This window comes from Pseudorca crassidens, chromosome 1 (genome assembly GCF_039906515.1).
Source record: "Pseudorca crassidens isolate mPseCra1 chromosome 1, mPseCra1.hap1, whole genome shotgun sequence".
NCBI classification, from domain to species: Eukaryota; Metazoa; Chordata; class Mammalia; order Artiodactyla; family Delphinidae; genus Pseudorca; species Pseudorca crassidens.
Genome location: NC_090296.1, coordinates 64239336 through 64257484, shown reverse-complemented (window position 1 = coordinate 64257484; position 18149 = coordinate 64239336). Strand labels below are relative to the sequence as shown.

Sequence of the window (18149 nt, the reverse complement as noted above, 5' to 3'; positions counted from 1 at the left end):
TTCTATCAAACATTTAGAGAAGAGCGAACACCTATCCTTCTCAAACTCTTCCAAAATATAGCAGAGGGAGGAACACTCCCAAACTCATTCTACGAGGCCACCATCACCCTGATACCAAAACCAGACAAGGATGTCACAAAGAAAGAAAACTACAGGCCAATATCACTGATGAACATAGATGCAAAAATCCTCAACAAAATACTAGCAAACAGAATCCAACAGCACGTTAAACGGATCATACACCATGATCAAGTGGGGTTTATTCCAGGAATGCAAGGATTTTTCAATATACACAAATCAATCAATGTGAAACACCATATTAACAAATAGAAGGAGAAAAACCATATGATCATCTCAATAGATGCAGAGAAATCTTTTGACAAAATTCAACAGCCATTTATGGAAAAAACCCTCCAGAAAATAGGCCTCGAGGGAACTTTCCTCAACATAATAAAGGCCATATATGACAAACCCACAGCCAACATCGTCCTCAATGGTGAAAAACCGAAACCATTTCCACTAAGATCAGGAACAAGACAAGGCTGCCCACTCTCACCACTCTTATTCAACATAGTTTTGGAAGTTTTATCCACAGCAATCAGAGAAGAAAAGGAAATAAAAGGAATCCAAATCGGAAAAGAAGAAGTAAAGCTGTCACTGTTTGCAGATGACAGGATACTATACATAGAGAATCCTACAGATGCTACCAGAAAACTACTAGAGCTAATCAATGAATTTGGTAAAGTAGCAGGATACAAAATTAATGCACAGAAATCTCTGGCAATCCTATACACTAATGATGAAAAATCTGAAAGTGAAATCAAGAAAACACTTCCATTTACCATTGCAACAAAAAGAATAAAATATCTAGGAATAAACCTACCTAAGGCAAGAAAAGACCTGTATGCAAAAAATTATAAGACACTGATGAAAGAAATTAAAGATGATACAAATAGATGGAGAGATATACCATGTTCTTGGATTGGAAGAATCAACATTGTGAAAATGACTCTACTACCCAAAACAATCTACAGATTCAATGCAATCCCTATCAAACTACCACTGGCATTTTTCACAGAGCTAAAACAAAAAATTTCACAATTTGTATGGAAACACAAAAGACCCCGAATAGCCAAAGCAATCTTGAGAACGAAAAAAGGAGCTGGAGGAATCGGGCTCCCTGACTTCAGACTGTACTACAAAGCTACAGTAATCAAGACAGTATGGTGCTGGCCCCAAACCAGAAAGATAGATCAATGGAACAGGATAGAAAGCCCAGAGAAAAACCCACGCACATATGGTCACCTTATCTTTGATAAAGGAGGCAGGAATGTACAGTGGAGAAAGGACAGCCTATTCAATAAGTGGTGCTGGGAAAACTGGACAGCTACATGTAAAAGTATGAGATTAGATCACTCCCTAACACCATACACAAAAATAAGCTCAAAATGGATTAAAGACCTAAATGTAAGGCCAGAAACTATCAAACTCTTAGAAGAAAACATAGGCAGGCCACTCTATGACATAAATCACAGCAAGATCCTTTTTGACCCACTTCCTAGAGAAACGGAAATAAACAAATGGGACCTAATGAAACTTCAAAGCTTTTGCACAGCAAAGGAAACCATAAGCAAGACCAAAACACAACTCTCAGAATGGGAGAAAATATTTGTAAATGAAGCAACTGACAAAGGATTAATCTCCAAAATTTATAAGCAGCTCATGCAGCTTAATAACAAAAAAACAAACAACCCAATCCAAAAATGGGGAGAAGACCTAAATAGACATTTCTCCAAAGAAGATATACAGACTCCCAACAAACACATGAAAGAATGCTCAACATCACTAATCATTAGAGAAATGCAAATCAAAACTACAATGAGATATCATCTCACACCAGTCAGAATGTCCATGATTAAAAAATCTAGAAACAATAAATGCTGGAGAGGGTGTGGAGAAAAGGGAACCCTCTTGCACTGTTGGTGAGAATGTAAATTGATACAGCCACTGTGGAGAACAGTATGGAGGTTCCTTAAAAAACTACAAATAGAACTACCATATGACCCAGCAATCCCACTACTGGGCATATACCCTGAGAAAACCATAATTCAAAAAGAGTCATGTACCAAAATGTTCACTGCCGCTCTGTTTACAATAGCCCGGAGATGGAAACAACCTAAGTGTCCATCATCGGATGAATGGATAAAGATGATGTAGCACATATATACAATGGAATATTACTCAGCCATAAAAAGAAACGAAACTGAGCTATTTGTAATGAGGTGGATAGACCTCGAGTCTGTCATACAGAGTGAAGTAAGTCAGAAAGAGAGAGACAAATACCATATGCTAACACATATATGTGGAATTTAAGGGGAAAAAAATGTCATGAAGAACCTAGGGGTAAGACAGGAAATAAAGACACAGACCTACTAGAGAATGGACTTGAGGATATGGAGAGGGGGAAGGGTAAGCTGTGACAAAGCGCGAGAGAGGCATGGACATATTATACACTATCAAACGTAAGGTAGATAGCTAGTGAGAAGCAGCCGCACAGCACAGGGAGATCAGCTCGGTGCTTTGTGACCGCCTGGAGGGGTGGGATAGGGAGGGTGGGAGGGAGGGAGACGCAAGAGGGAAGAGATATGGGAACATATGTATATGTATAACTGATCCACTTTGTTATAAAGCAGAAACTAACACACCATTGTAAAGCAATTATACTCCAATAAAGATGTTTAAAAAAAAAGCAAATATGACTTCTTTAAATATTAATGATATTTTAGACACCACACTGGTTTACAGTAATCTCTCTTTTACCTACAGCTCAGCTATTTTACAAACCTTACTGAGAAAAAAACCCCCCAAAACCCAGACAATACACCAAGTTCTTTGAACAGCCATAAGGAATGTCAGAAGGCTCAGTCAGGCATTTTGCTCTGAAGCCCTCACTCTGAGTCTATTCAATTCCTTCTACACAATTCTAACAAACATAGCTTTCCAATTCACATGAGATGAAAAGTAACAATAAGAGAAGCTGCTATAGGCAAAGCATACTGATAACAGCAAAATGCAGTATCTGAGAAGTTACAAGTATGAAAATCAAAAGGAAAGTAAAACAAACAAAAAAGGCATAAAAAGCCAAAATTGACCTTGCTGAGGTTAATTACTTAGGAGCAATCATATACTTCAGGAGACTCTCAAGTTAGTATGCTAGCACATTGTATAACTGATGATGACCTTAAGTCTTCAATACAATTCCTTCTATTTAATTATCACATGTTGATATCAGCCTGCTTTTTGATAGGGGAACTGGTTTGCTTGGGACTGTACCAGCTTAAGCCTAGCATAATTATTATATAATTATCTCCAGGCATAATTATTACTAGCTCTCCTTTTCACTCTCAAAAAGAATGGTTTGGACTGTAAATTTTAGAGTCATCCTACTGAATGCTTACTACGTGCCAAGAACTATTCCAAGGGCTTTCATTTATCCTCACAGTCCTGTGAGATGGGGTATAATTATTATCCCCTTTTTTAGATGAACTAAGGCTCTGAGAGGTTAAGTGATTTTCCTAATCACTAAGATCATTCAATTAGGAAGTATTAAAGGCCTATATTTGAACAACCCAGACAGTCTGATACCAAAGTCCTAGTGTTTAACTACCGTAAGGCACTGTATTATTTCTCTTTAGAAAGACGGGTAGAGGAACAGCAAGAAGGAGATATCCAAGTTTTTGGAAAAGGATTGAGAGGGATCAGCTTTCTAGAAAATGTGTGTATACAATCTGTTCCATAAACGGTTTTCACAGTCCCGTAAACTTACAATACTGAAACATCCCATAAACTTACGATACTGAAACATCTAAGAAAAACTTCGAAGTGTAAAAATATTTGATTTTTTTTTTTTTTGCGGTACACAGGCCTGTCACTGTTGTGGCCTCTCCCGTTGCGGAGCACAGGCTCCGGACGCGCAGGCCCAGCGGCCATGGCTCACGGGCCCAGCCGCTCCGCGGCATGTGGGATCTTCCCGGACTGGGGCATGAACCCGCGTCCCCTGCATCGGCAGGCGGACTCTCAAACCACTGCGCCATCAGGGAAGCCCAATATTTCGGATTTTTATGAGCACGGGCTTTCTTAGAAGACAAAAATTCCAAGACTATTTTTCAAGTATTCTTCACATGTTACTTTAAACACATACTAGTTATGTCCTGCTCAAAAAGTCAGATTATTCCATCTTTTAAAAAAGAAAACTACGGGCTTCCCTCGTGGCGCAGTGGTTGAGAGTCCGCCTGCCAATGCAGGGGACACGTGTTCGTAACCCCGGTCCGGGAAGATCCCACATGCCGCGGAGCGGCTGGGCCCGTGAGCCATGGCCGCTGAGCCTGCGTGTCCGGAGCCTGTGCTCCGCAACGGGAGAGGCCACAACAGTGAGAGGCCCGTGTACCGCAAAAAAAAAAAAAAAAAAAAAAATAGTAACTCATTGTATGTTACTATATGAAGGCAGAATGAAAAGTATACTGGACTGCAATCTGTTTTGCTACTCAACAGCTGGGATGTCCCTTAACTTCTCCAGACTTCAGTTTCTTCATGTGCAGCAGAGAAATATGGTTTAGCTTGTTAAGAGGACCTAAGGAGATCAAACGGATTTCAAGTGGCTTGAGAACTATAAAGGATTACCTAGAGTATTAATTAATATACAGTCATAGATTTTCAACAACCTGGATCATAAATTTATGCCACATATTCCAAAATGATATTTCTTTATTTCCTCTTTTATTTTTTACTTCAAAATTTGGGGAAAAAAACTACAGTCTTTGGTCACATGTGAAAAAGAAAATTACACTAAAAAGATTAACAGCAGCCATGGACAACAACTCAGGGGCTACACTTTATACTTCATTCTGTAAAACAGATCCTGTTTACCAGGTAATTAGTCCTTAAACAACCTGTGAGATTAAGTAAAATAGTTACAATAATAAAATAAAGAGGTTCAGAGTTACAATAAATCTTATTGTTAACGTGGTTCTTAACTATATTTACTTAGAGTGAAGTTTAAATAATTACATTTACATAGTACTTTCCTGTCTTCCAAAAAGCATTTCCATATCTGATCCTCAGCAACCAGGTATGGTAGATAGATATCATCATTCTCATATAAAGAAACTGAGGTTCAGAGAGATTAATTTGCACAACTGCTTTCTGACAGGAAATTGAAGTGGAAGGATGACTCCTGATCTACATGGAAAGAAAGCAATTATTTGGATGCTCTAGAGCAAAAGAAAAGCCTCAGACCTATTTATTGGCTGAGACGAGACACAGAACATTTATAAACTCACGCTGTCTCAAAAGCAATATCCATTGGAGCCTGCCTGCACATCTCTAGTAGCTTTAATGTTCATAGAAAAATGAATATTCATGTTTGCTTGGGATCTCAAACTATTATTAAATTTGCAAGCAAAAACAGGACCAATGAAGAATTGAACCAGATTATTTTTTCAGAGTGGCAAACCTAATGAAGTGTCCCAACCCCTCTATGATTTACCATTGCTGAGATTATTCCTTACCAAGGAAACACTTAAAAAAATTTTCTCCCAGAGCTCATTTGCTAGATTCCATAAATTAGCTGTTACAAAGAATCTGTATCAGAGAAATTCAAACCTACTAAGAGGCTTTTCTTCCAACCTACTAAAAAGGCACATTAAATACACAACGTTGGCCACATTTAGATAATGATGGAAAACAACAGCTGATAGCCAGTTTGGGACAAATGCCAACTGTTTCCATTCGTCTGAAAATGTCAAAATTAATTGCTACAACACTCAGTTTTCAAAGAATATTGATATCTCTAAATGAGAAAGTATGTCAACCAAAAATCCTAAAAAACAGACTAAAGATAATAGTGCCTCCCTGATCTGCAGTATTAGTTAAAAAAAAATTTTAGCGTCCCAAAGTAAACACATCTCAACAGCTTTACATATTTTCATATACTTTATTTTTTAAACACTTATAATTTTGCAAGCTAGCAGTAAAATATTTTCCTCAATATTTTACTAATTAGCACCGTATACCTTTTAAAGCTAACTGGAACACTGTTTTATTTAAATGATTGTGAAGTAAAATGATCATTTCAAATACCTAATTAGTCTCAACACATGAATCATTAATTATCATTATTTTTGGCTTTATGCACAAAGATGTATTTCAAAGATGAACTTAATATTAGTATCAGTTCTGTCAATCTAACAAATCAAAGTACCACAGTTTAAAGCAATATTTAACCTCTGAAATCATTATATAATTAAAGAGGCATATAAGAAAGTTGAGAAATCACTATGAAAACAAAAGATACTGCACAACTTTAAATTTAGAATCCCTTATTTTTTAGAAGAATGAGGAAAATAATGAAAAATTTCATGATACAAGTATTCGTTACACATATGGTTTAGTATATATATATGTCAGTACTCTCACGCTTTGCTTATGAGTTTGGCCTTACCAAAAAGCCATCAAAATGTCCAGGATAATTCACAGGGACAGCTGGAAGCCTGAAATAAAATTGCTCAGTGCAAAAGATCCTAAGCCATTCATACAATTTTAAACAGAAACCTGGACATTTAACTCCTATTTTTGTTTCCATCTGAAAACCTGTTGAAAATATGGAAAAAAATTTAACTAAACTCACATTACTTCCACATATTAAAACAAGGGGGATTTTTCATTTCCTGTTTTCTAATAAGAGCATTCTTCAGAGCTATGGGTTTAAGTTCTAAGCTACAATCCACTACTTACCAGCATGCCTGTTTTGCATACCAGTAGAATCAAGTCCAGTTTTGCCATTTGTGGATAACTATGACAAGATACAAAAGCATGTGTTTGCCATAAATAGCTCTGGCTAACAGCAAACTGCTCACACTGAACAGATCAAATTCTCTATAAGGAGAGCTGCCTGGACCACAGCCAAATCCCACTACTAATGTTTAAGACTGCTGTAACAATTTTTTTTCAAATTTGTGAAATATATTAAGAAATAGTAGCTGAAAGTTCCTAAACATGAGAAGTATTATTAAACTTCTGAAGGACATTTTACAAATTATTTTCATTATGACCAAATGTGCAATAAGAGCTTCCTGCTTCTTCTACTACTAGTCAACTAATTAGAAATGTAAACGTGAATTAAAAAATAACTACCCTAATTTATCCAGAGAACAAATCAGATATCGAAGAGTATTTATGTCAAAGTGCAAAAAAATAATTCCTGATCATATTAACACATAAGGAAATAAATAAAGCTTATAAAAGTACACCTCTATAACGTTAATATTTTGTATTAGTTGGCTTTAGGATAGAATATTTTTTAAACCAAATAAACACAACAAACTGGAAAATATCACGCAAGAATGTTGTACAAAAAAATTCTTAAATGACCAGTGCAGAGATTAATAATAGCTGTTTACCCTAGGAGTTGCTTCACATGGTATTTTGCAAAATGTCCAAGGAAAACAAGGCAACGTTCTGTAATATGCCACAATTTTTATTGCAACGTGGCCATTTTTGTGAGGGTGGGGTTTGATCTCAAAAACAATGTTCCATTTAAGGCTCTTTTATACAGAAATTGCCATCATGACTGATATTCAAAATATCTTTAGTGTCGCAAGACTTAACATGGTAAACATAAAACTCCTACACTTATTCAGTAGTGTACACTCAATGGAAAACAAAAAGGCATTAATAACAGCTATTTCTTTTAAGAAGATACGCAGGTAACAGGAATGAACACTGAGGTACTAGGATAAGTTGATGACACAGTTAACTTAATTGGCATTCCTTTTGGGGTGGGGGATTAAACTCATTACAAAAAAAGTGCTTTCAATGCATAGTATTATATCTGTGCTGCCATGTCACAAAAAATAGGCTTGCCAAGGCAGGTGAGGTGTATGAATGCTCAAGCCTCACAGAACTGCAATCAAGTGCAACTATAAATAATACTGAATAAAGTCTACCATCTCACCAGTGGATAATACTTTCAAGGCATTCAATTAGCTTAACCCTTTGTAGTGTTCTAAGCTATTCACATTGACATTCACATTCATTGTAGTGCTTGCTGCAAGGGAGGCATATAACCAGTTGTTTTGGCTAAAATATGGTGGGAAGGCATTCCTTGGGTTCTACATAAAAGTAACAGTATTAAACAGTCTAATGGCAATCACTGATAGGCTGCTTACATGAATGATATTTCCTTCATTCATTGTGTTGGAAGGACCCAGTGGGAAGAGGAAGAAAAAAAAAACCAAAACCTAATACTATTCCAATTGACTGAGCTGGAGAAATGGAAGCTCCTTAAGATCCAGATGGCACTTGACTGTCATTTTATAAGGGTTTTCCTTCAAGTGAAACTACTACGTTGCCTCCCAATTTCTCTCCAAGTGTTGAACGGTCCTTTATATCATCCAAGCCATTTACTTGCCACTCATGTTTAATACCTAAAAAGAAAAAACATTATCCTGTTACTTTATTGTAAGTAAGAGAGGGCAATTCTTCTGCACAAAATATTCAGTGTTTGTACCTGTAAATTTCTTTTTAATGGCATCTTTAGAGCTAGCATAAATCATCTTGCTTTTTAAAGGTGCACTTTCAGGAGCCCTACAGGGGGAAAAAAAATTGTTGAATCCTATTTAAAAGAAAAAGAAAGGCAAAACTGACTATGTTAATAATAATCCTTGCATTTTAAAAGTACTTTTTTCTTTTGTTTTTACACACCAGAATATAAATACTAGGTCTTCTTTCTTAGACTCTTTTGTTTCGTATGTGGCATCGTACAAAGCATATCGGCAATCATTCAGAGGTAGCAACTTCACAAAAGATGTGTAGGGGTCCTCTACAGTATCACCAATGTCACCCACCAAGATCTGCTTTGCTTCCTCTACAATTATTTGTCTTTTGTCATCGCTTAAACAGAAGAGAACTGCTTTCTTTCTTTTTTTGATCTCCTCCTGTGTAGAAGATTTCCTTACTTTCATATCATTAAAAACTTTGATGACTTCATCATTCACTGTAACTCCAGAAGCCTGAAAATAAAGAAAGAACAGTAATTTAGAACAAGTATTTTGGTTTTAGCCAAAATTACTGTTTAGGTGCCTAGAGAGGATTCACTTTAGTCTGGATATCAAAAGTTGCATCATACCATGCAAATAGTCCAATCAGATTTGCCACATTTTAAGTATCAGTATATGATGCACCTAAGGATTCTAACTCATCCTGGCCCATTCATCCTTTTTTAAAAAGGGGTTTGGAGTGTGAAGTAATTGGCAGGCAGAGGGAAAGGGACAAATACAGGCTGTCCCATCCCTGAAATGTTTCCTATTTCACTGGGTGATGTCAGAGCTTCAGGAGCCGCAGCAAAAATACCTTCTGTATTGTGTCAACCCAGCAGGCCTTAAAAAAACACTTTCGGATTTCAGTTAATGCTTCTACTATTTTTTTCTTTAAAGTCATCCTAACCAGGGCCCTTTCCTCATAAGGAAAGAGAATCAAGTGTGAACTCCAAACCGCCCACGGCTACAACATAATTGCCTCACAGCTCAAATGCAGACGCTTCAAAACTAACGGATCGCGTGTAAAAGCTTTTTACCGCGAGAAACCGTGTTCAAGAGTTTTCCCACCTCCTTAATCTCCCCCTAAGGGTTTTACTACAGGCCCTCAAGACCCCCACCGAAAGCGTCCAGCAAGGGCTTTACAGCACGTACCAATCTAAGAGCGCGCGTGGGAATAAAATTAGCAAGGGGAGGGCAAAGGCGGCGAGCAGGGTGGGGGCAAAGCTCGGCGGACCCTCCCGCACCCCCGGCCACCGCCCGCCCGCCCCACTTGGGCCACGACCCTCGCCCCGCGCCCGGGCCCTCCCCGCCCCCAGGAATCCGAAGAGCGGCCGGCCGGGCCTGACGGCGGGAGGGCAGGCCGGCCGGTGGAGAGAGAGCAGCGGGGCCGCAGCGCAGGAGCGCCCACCTTGGAGGCCAAAATCAGGTTAAAATGGCGGCCTCAGGCCCAGGGCCCGGCGGTGCCGCGCGGGGAGCTGTGCTCGCCGCGCCCCGGCCCCCGACCCCCGGTCCCCCGGTCGGCGCGCCCGCCTTACCATAGCGCCCGCGGCTGAAGCTGCGGCGGCGGCTCGGGCTCCGGCGGTGTGGCGCTGCGAAGGGAAGGAGGGGCGGCCGGGAGGCGGCGAGTGCGGGGCACGCCGGGAGTGCGGCCCAAAAGGCGGCGACCGCTCGGGGGGCTGCGGTGAGGGCGGGGCGGTCACGTGGGCACGCCCCGGGCTGGCGCTCCAGCCCGCCGGCCCCCCCGCGTCCTCGGTCTGACCCCGCGGGCGCGCGCGCGCGCAGCAGCAGCCCCCGCGGACTCTGCGGCCGTGGTCCGAACCCCGGGCCCCAACGCGAAGGCCTTCAGCGCCAGGGCACCACCCGTCCCGTCCGCCGGCTCGCACGGCGGGCGTTTCCACACTGCCTCCCGAGGGCCAGGGCGCAGCTCCAGGGATTGGGCGCGTGTGAGGCGAATGGCGCTCCAAGGTGTCTCTTTTATTCGCTTGTGGTTTCCACTGAAAGGGGCTGGATTCCTACATTGTGGGTCTTTTTGGAAAACCCCCATCAGAGGTGGCGCGAATTATTTAGATCTCCTTCCATCAATTGAACGAGAATAAACACTGGGGGGGGAGGGGGTTACCCTAGTTGATTGAATTACTCAGCAAAAACAAAATGATAAACAGAGGTGGGAAATCGCTTTCTAAAAGTCTGTGGTTGGAATAATAATAATAGGGGGAAATCTGGGGTAGTAACATCCCCTGGTAATATCCTTTTATAGATTAGACTTGGTAGGAAATGGATTTCACTCTCTGCTAGTAGTCTTTTCCTCAGGAGGCCACAGCTACGACAGCTGCCATCAAATAAGTGGACCCAAGAGTAGAGTCCTCCGTCTTTGGCAACCACAACCTCTTCTAGCACAACCCATATAACTGAGCCAAGGCTCTTCTCTAACTAAACCTTTTTTATACTTGTTATGAGTATTCATCGCATTTATCATAGAAAAAATTGGCACAGTGTACTTTGAGGAAACTTTTCATGAAGATTCAATGCTTTATGAGTGTATAATGAAAATGCTTTAAATGAAACACTTTATGTGGTTATGTTTAATAAAAGGAAGGTTTCATACAGTATTTCATTCATCAGTGTTTGGGCTAATTTATGCTACCTTTTTTCCTGAACGTTTATCATTTCTACCTTTCTTCATTTGTAAAATTGGTAATATGAATTTAAAACTCTGATTAATAGTTGAACTGATTTTGTGAAGAAAACTTGCACTAAAAAAGTAGAATTGTTGAGTGACTAAAACTGTTGGAAACAAAGTAGTGAGTGCAGATAAACCTTAAGGTGTACTAAGCCAGAAGTGCAGTGTAACGGCAAGAACTTCGGGTTGGGACTTGGGAAACGAGTATTAATCTTGGCACTGCCCCATCTCTGTAAATTCGAAGGGCTTTCAATCCCTGCAGACCTTCATCTGTATTATAAGCTGTGATTATCTTTAAAGTCCTTTCCAGCTTTAAAATTCAGTTTCCTAGTATGCCAGTGTTTCTCAGGAAATGGTGTGCATATGTTCTTAGCATTAAGTAAATTTAGGGATAGAAAATCATAATGAGAAGGGTTATGCCCTAGTTTGTGTGATAAATTCTTATACCCAAAAGTTAATATATTATAAATGGAGCATGTTAGGTATTGCACAGGAAACAGACCTATTTTTTATGTCCATAGCTTGTGCTTATTTTCTTAATGGGAAGATTGACTTAGTTTATTTTTATTTTATTTTTATAAATTTGTTTATTTTATTTATTATTTTTGGCTGTGTTGGGTCTTCGTTGCTGTGTGTGGGCTTCCTCTAGTTGCAGCGAGCGGGGCTACTCTTCGTTGCGGTGCGTGGGCTTCTCATTGCGGTGGCTTCTTGTTGTGGAGCACAAGATCTAGGCACACGGGCTTCAGTAGCTGTGGCACACGGGCTCAGCAGTTGTGGCGCACGGACTTAGTTGCTCCGCGGCATGTGGGGTCGTCCTGGACGAGGGCTCGAACCCGTGTCCCCTGCATTGGCAAGTGGATTCTTTACCACTGCGCCACCAGGGAAGTCCCTTAACTTAGTTTAGAGACAAAAATTGAGAAGAAATCTCCCAATGTCTAAGCATGAATCTTAAGCAAGTAGATAATAATACTTTACATTAGGTGGTACATTACAGTTTATGAAACCTTTCCCTTTCTTGATGTCTCTTGAGGCATCCAACATTTGCTCTGTATGGGTATCAGCAGTTTTCCTTGTTGAACTCTTCCTCTTAGGGTTCCCCTCCCTTCTCAGCCTTGAATTTTGCATCGAAGAGATTCTACAGGGGCTACAGCCCCAGCAGAGACCAGGTCTGGGGACACGGGGAACTAGATTAGGTGTTAGAACCTCGCCTACCAAAGCTGGGGATTCCGAAGATGTTAATCACTCCCCCCCGCCTCGAGCTGTGATATCAACCCTTCTCCAAGCCTCCCTGTGCCTCTCCCCTTCCCCAGAGTTCACAATTCCCATGTACTAGGATTCTTTCCCTGAAGATATTTTCTTGTCTTTGCACATATTTCATTGCCTTGTAATCACTTGTTTACGTGTTCTGCCACCCCAGTAGACTGGAAGCTCCTTCCAGGATCTGAGTCCTACTCATCTTTGGATTTCTGGAATCTGGTACATAGTAGGTGATCAATAGATGATAAAGTAACAACTTTAAGGTGCTTTAGTGCTATAAAGAGAACAAAAAGGAAGCTCCCGAAGACTGCAAGGCCTTTCTACATGCCCTTGTGAGGCCAGATCTTAGAACGTCAGAGCCAGTAACAACTCTTCACACCTGTTGTTTAAAACCAGAACTTACTGCCACTTGGTAAAGCGACAGCATTACCAAGCATTGCTGCATGAATTTTGGCCTCTGTGTGGTGGAGGGATCTGAGTGTTAGACATCATGTGTATCAGTTTCCTGTGGCTGCTGTAACAAATTACCACACATTTAGTGGCTGAAAACAGCACAAACTTATTGTCTTACAGTTCTGGAGGTCAGATGTGAGAAATGACTCATGGGGCTAAAAGCAGCACTTCATTGCTTTTGGAGGCTGTAGGAGGAAAATCTGTTTCCTTGCCTTTTCCAGCTTCTAGAGGCTGCCCACATTCCTTGGTTTGTGGCCCCCTGAGAGTACCTCTGCTTCAGTCATCACATCTCTGATTCTCTCTCTCCTGCCTTCCTCTTTCACTGCTAAGGACCACTGAGATCACCACTGGGTAATTTAGGATAATCTCCCATATCAAAAATCATTTACTTAACCACATCCACAAATTCCCTTTTGCTGGACTTCCCTGGTGGCACAGTGGTTAAAAATCCGCCTGCCAATGCAGTGGACACGGGATCGAGCCCTGGTCCGGGAAGATCCCACATGCCATGGAGCAACTAAGCCCATGTGCCACGACAACTGAGCCTGTGCTCAAGAGCCTGTGAGCCACAACTACTGAGCCCGCGTGCTGCAACTACTGAAGCCCATGTGCCTAGAGCCCGTGCTCTGCAACAAGAGAAGCCACTGCAACGAGAAGCCTGCACACCACAACGAAGAGTAGCTCCCGCTCACCGCAACCAGAGGAAACCCGTGTGCAGCAATGAAGACCGAATGCAGCCAAAAATAAATACATAAATTTATTTTTTAAAAAAAGTCCCTTTTGCTATGTAGGGTAACATATTCACAGGACAGGGACATCTTTGGGGGCCCATTATTCTGCCGACCATACCACATCTGTTCTCTTTAGCAGTTTCACGCCCAAGGAAATGATTAACGGTGGGACAGAAGGACCCTGAACGATCCCGTACTAGAAGGCACACGTCTAAATGCTAATTTTCCATTTGCTGGACCACACATGGTTGACGGCAACAAAAAACCATTAGGAACTAAGTGAGAGTAACCTCATAGAGGATGGATCAGCTCTGACACAACAGTGGTGCAATCTCGGGCCATTTCCATTTAGTTAACTGCTCCATGGCTGTTTCCTCAGGTGTAAAATGGGGCTTATGTTACCTCCTCCCTCTCCGGGTTGTGGTGAGGATCAAGTGAGATAATGTATGTAAAGCTCCTTCCAGCACAGGAAAAGGTACCCTGGGGCCATTACCATCAGTGCAGAGTGAAGGGGCGAGCATGGTTTTACCAACTCGCAGGCAACAGTAATGAAGCAATCCCAAGTCTCACTGGTATTGTTTTGTAAGACTCAGCTAAAGTTTTTGCTCAGGATTTCTTAGAAAATTGGAAAAGTGAATACCCGTAATGCATATTCTCCCACAAAACAGACTAGATGGAGTTTCTGTGGCATGTAAAATTTCAGAATCATTTTTCAAGTATTAAGTAAAACAGTGAATCTGGAAGATCATGTAGATAAATTCTGTTCAAGCCCCACTCCCTGTCAAGACACATCATACTCAGCTCCTACAGCCCCTTCCTGACAAAGACAAGTGTAAACGTAAAGATGCTCATCACTTCCAAATGTACTTTTCTACCCACATACCTGCTTCATCTGACATCTCTTTCCTAGCCCACGCCTGAGCTAAAAGACGGGTCAGGAGGAAAGTCATGCATTTTTCTAAATCCAAGTTTGAACTTAGAACTAGAAAATAAACATTGTGGGAGATGTGTGTTGGAGTCTGATCTCTATGACTCATTCCCTGATCCACAAAACTCACTTTGTGTCTTCCATGTCTCATCCTTAGTTCCTTCTAATTTAGGAAGATGACCTCACAATAAAGGAACTTAGCAGTCTATGTCAAGGGAAGAGGTAGAGGGTAGCAGCAGTGAAATGTAGTAAGTAGTGAAATGTAATTCAAAATGGTCTCAAACTCTACATTTATAAATGCTAGTTTCAATTTATTTACTCACAAACACATTTATCAGATCCACCTATCAGTTGTTTCTGATATTAATTGAATTCGTGATAAGTAGCAACTGGTTACCTAAATTATACAAACCATACAAAAACAGCATCTGAGAAAAGAAACTTGCTAGTAATTTATTTAAGGTGGAGAGCCTTTGTTTAACTTACTTTATTACAAAAGCTGTGGATTTTTATATCCCAGAAAATCATACAGACATGAAAAATGTAACATACTAAAACTGTATGTTAACAGACATGAGTAAGAGTAGGCAAGAGATCGAAAACCAGATCAAGAATGAGAAGAGTTTATTCATTTCATTCGTTCATTCATTCCTTTATATCATTCACTGAGCATCTCTGCTAGGGTAAAGAATGCAAGGATAAGAATAACATAGTCCCTGCCTTGAAGAAAATCAGTTCTGTGAGAATACATCAAGGAAGCCAGTATCTATGGGACAATCCCACGCATGCTCCAGTGGGGTATGTACAGGATGCCTTGGGAGCAGAAGGAAGGCCAGCTCAGTTTGGAGCGAGTTGGGTCTTTTTTTTTTTGGCTGCGTTGGGTTTTCGTTGCTGTGCCAGGGCTTTCTCTAGTTGCAGTGAGCGGGGGCTACTCTTAGTGAGTGTGCGGGCTTCTCATTGCTGTGGCTTCTCTTATTGTGGAGCATGGGCTCTAGGCGTGCAGGCTTCAGTAGTTGTGGCACGTAGGCTCAGTAGTTGTGGCATGCAGGCTCTAGAGCGCGGGCTCAGTAGTTGTGGTGCACGGGCTTAGTTGCTCTGCAGCATGTGGGATCTTCCCGGACCAGGGCTCGAACCCGTGTCCCCTGCATTGGCAGGCGGATTCTTAACTACTGCACCACCAGGGAAGTCCCACGAGTTGGGTCTTAAGGGATAAGTGGAAGTTAACTAGGCAGATAGGGACAGGACATTCAAAACAGAGGGAACCAAATGTACAAAGCCTCAGCAGTACCAGTATAAAGCACAAGAAACCCCAAGTTGCTAGCTACGACTGGAGCCTATGAGCTTGGTAGACAATGAAGATGGAGTGGTAGGAGGTACCAGTTCTTGTGAGCTTTGTATACAACTGTACAGTCAGAATTGTGTTCTGCAGGGCATAAGGGAGACAATAAATACTTTTCAAAGGTGTTTTTTATGTGTGCGCTCCGCCCCGCCCGTCGGACGCTGCCAGGCTCACGGGCGGGGCGCAGCCTGCGGGTTCGGGGGAACTTTGTCACCCTGGTCCCGGAGAAAGCAGCGTCCTGCTTGCTGGGCAGCTCGCAGGGCGGGGACCTGGCCTGCAAGGAGGAACAGGGAGCAGAGGACTACCTCACAGACCAGAGTGGCTGCTCCAGTAATAAAGAACCCCTTTTGAGGTGTTGTGATGCACGGAGGGACTTGGTGGAGTTCTTCGGGCTGAACGGCAAATTAAAGATAACTTGTGAGAGGTCAAAGCCCAGATTCACAGCTGCATAAGTCATCACCGGGGATGCCTTCGAAGCCATGAGGTGTGGCTGTATGAACAGGTAGATCTCATCTATCAGCTTAAAGAGGAGATGCTTCAGCAGCAGGTCCAACAACTCTACTGGTTTCTGGGCCAGTTCAACTGTCTTATTCATCAGCTGGAGGGCACCCAATACAAAGATCTAGCCAATCAAGTCTCCGTGTGCCCGGAGAGACTGGGCAGTTTGACCCTCAAACCTGAAGATTCGACTGTCCATTCTTTGAAACCGATAATAACTGCCCTGCACCAGGCAATCACCACGTTTGGGTCTCTCAAGACCATTCAAATTCCTGAGCACCTGATGGCTCATGCTAGTTCAACAAATATTGGGCCCTTCCTGGAGAAAAGAGGCTATATCGCGTCGCCAGAGCAGAAGTCAGCATCCAGCACCACAGCGGTCCCTCTCAGCGAATGGCTCCTTGGAAGCAAACCTGCCAGCAGTTGCCAGGCTCCTTACATGCCCAGTACCAATGTGCAGGACTGGCTCACCCAAAAGCAGACCTTGGAGAATAGTCAGACTTCTGCTAGAGCCTGCAATTGCTTCAATAATGTCTGGGGCAACCTAAAGGGCTTGGAAAACTGGCTCCACAAGAGTCAGCAACAAGTTTCTTTTGCTGGTAAACAAGTTACCAAAAGTGTAACAGCTATTCTACTACCAGTTCTTACTCCAGTGAAATTGAAAAGGTTGGAGATCTAGTGCTTCTTGAGCAAGATGAGGTGGAGCTTTCTGATTGGCTAGCGACTCCCCAGGAACCCTATAAGCTTGAGAAGCCTGGGAATGGCAGCTGTGAAACCAGTGAGAAGTTTAAGCTCTTGTTCCAGGTGTTCCAGGAGTCCTATGGTGTGAATGATTGGCTCATCAAGCCTGATTCCTGTACCAGTTGTCAGGGTAAACAGCCCAAAGGTGTGGAGATTGAGAACCGGGGCAATCTGAAGTGCCTGAATGACCACTTGGAGGCCCCTTGGGAGTGGATCCCAGCATGATTGGCTGAGGACTGGCTTGCCCAGAATCATCAAGGCCCATGTAAAGTAGAGGAGGTCTGCAGAGCCCATGAGCCCTGTACAAGCTTTGCAGAGCGCGTGTGTGATGAAAATTTTGAGAAGGAAGCTCTGTGTAAATGGCTTCTGAAGAAAGAAGGAAAGGGTAAAAATGGTATGCCTGTGGAACAAAAACCTGAACCTGAGACACGTAAAGATTCCCTGAATATGTGGCTGTGTCCATCCAGAAGAGAGGAAACAGAACAAGCTAAGGCACCAAAGGCAATGGCTTCTTCTAGAATTGCTGATTCCTTCCAAGTCCGAAGGAACAGTCCCTTGTCAGAGTGGCTCATTACCCCCTCATGCAAAGAAGGATGTCCCAAGGAAGTGCCTCTTACAGAGGAGAGAGCTGGCATACCAAAGCTTACAAGCCACTTGGCCACTTCCTGGTGTCCCTTTAACACAGCTGACTGGGTCTTGCCAGGAAAGAAGACGGGAAATCATAGCCAGTTATCCTTAGGAGAAGATAAATGGCTACTTCGAAAGAAGGCCAAGGAAGTATTACTTAATTTGCTCCTACAGGAGGAACACAACTTTCCCCCAGACTGTTACGGCCTCCCAGCAGTTTGTGATCTCTTTGCCTGTATGCAGCTTAAAGTTGATAAAGAAAAATGGTTGTATTGAACTCCTCTACAGATGTGAAGGAATG

The 18149-nt window shown here is 42.1% G+C and overlaps 1 protein-coding gene and 1 pseudogene across 1 annotated transcript; one reads left to right on the top strand and one right to left on the bottom strand.

Moving 5' to 3' along the window:
- Positions 1-5978: 5978 nt before the first annotated feature.
- Positions 5979-10280, bottom strand: CFL2 (cofilin 2). Its single transcript, XM_067737721.1, has 4 exons — positions 10130-10280; positions 8761-9068; positions 8567-8643; positions 5979-8483 (listed from the first exon to the last, which is right to left on the bottom strand). The coding sequence occupies exons 1-4, from the start codon at positions 10130-10132 to the stop codon at positions 8371-8373; spliced, it is 501 nt and encodes a 166-aa protein (XP_067593822.1). The 5' UTR covers positions 10133-10280; the 3' UTR covers positions 5979-8370.
- A 5571-nt stretch (positions 10281-15851) lies between these two features.
- LOC137224781 (nuclear receptor coactivator 4 pseudogene) lies at positions 15852-18149 on the top strand (annotated as a pseudogene).

Coding starts and splice junctions, on each gene's coding strand:
- CFL2 (XM_067737721.1), bottom strand. Junction 8,644..8,760: donor GACCTAGTATTTATATTCTG/GTGTGTAAAAAC, acceptor TTCCCCCTGTAG/GGCTCCTGAAAGTGCACCTT. Junction 8,484..8,566: donor CATTAAAAAGAAATTTACAG/GTACAAACACTG, acceptor TTTTCTTTTTAG/GTATTAAACATGAGTGGCAA.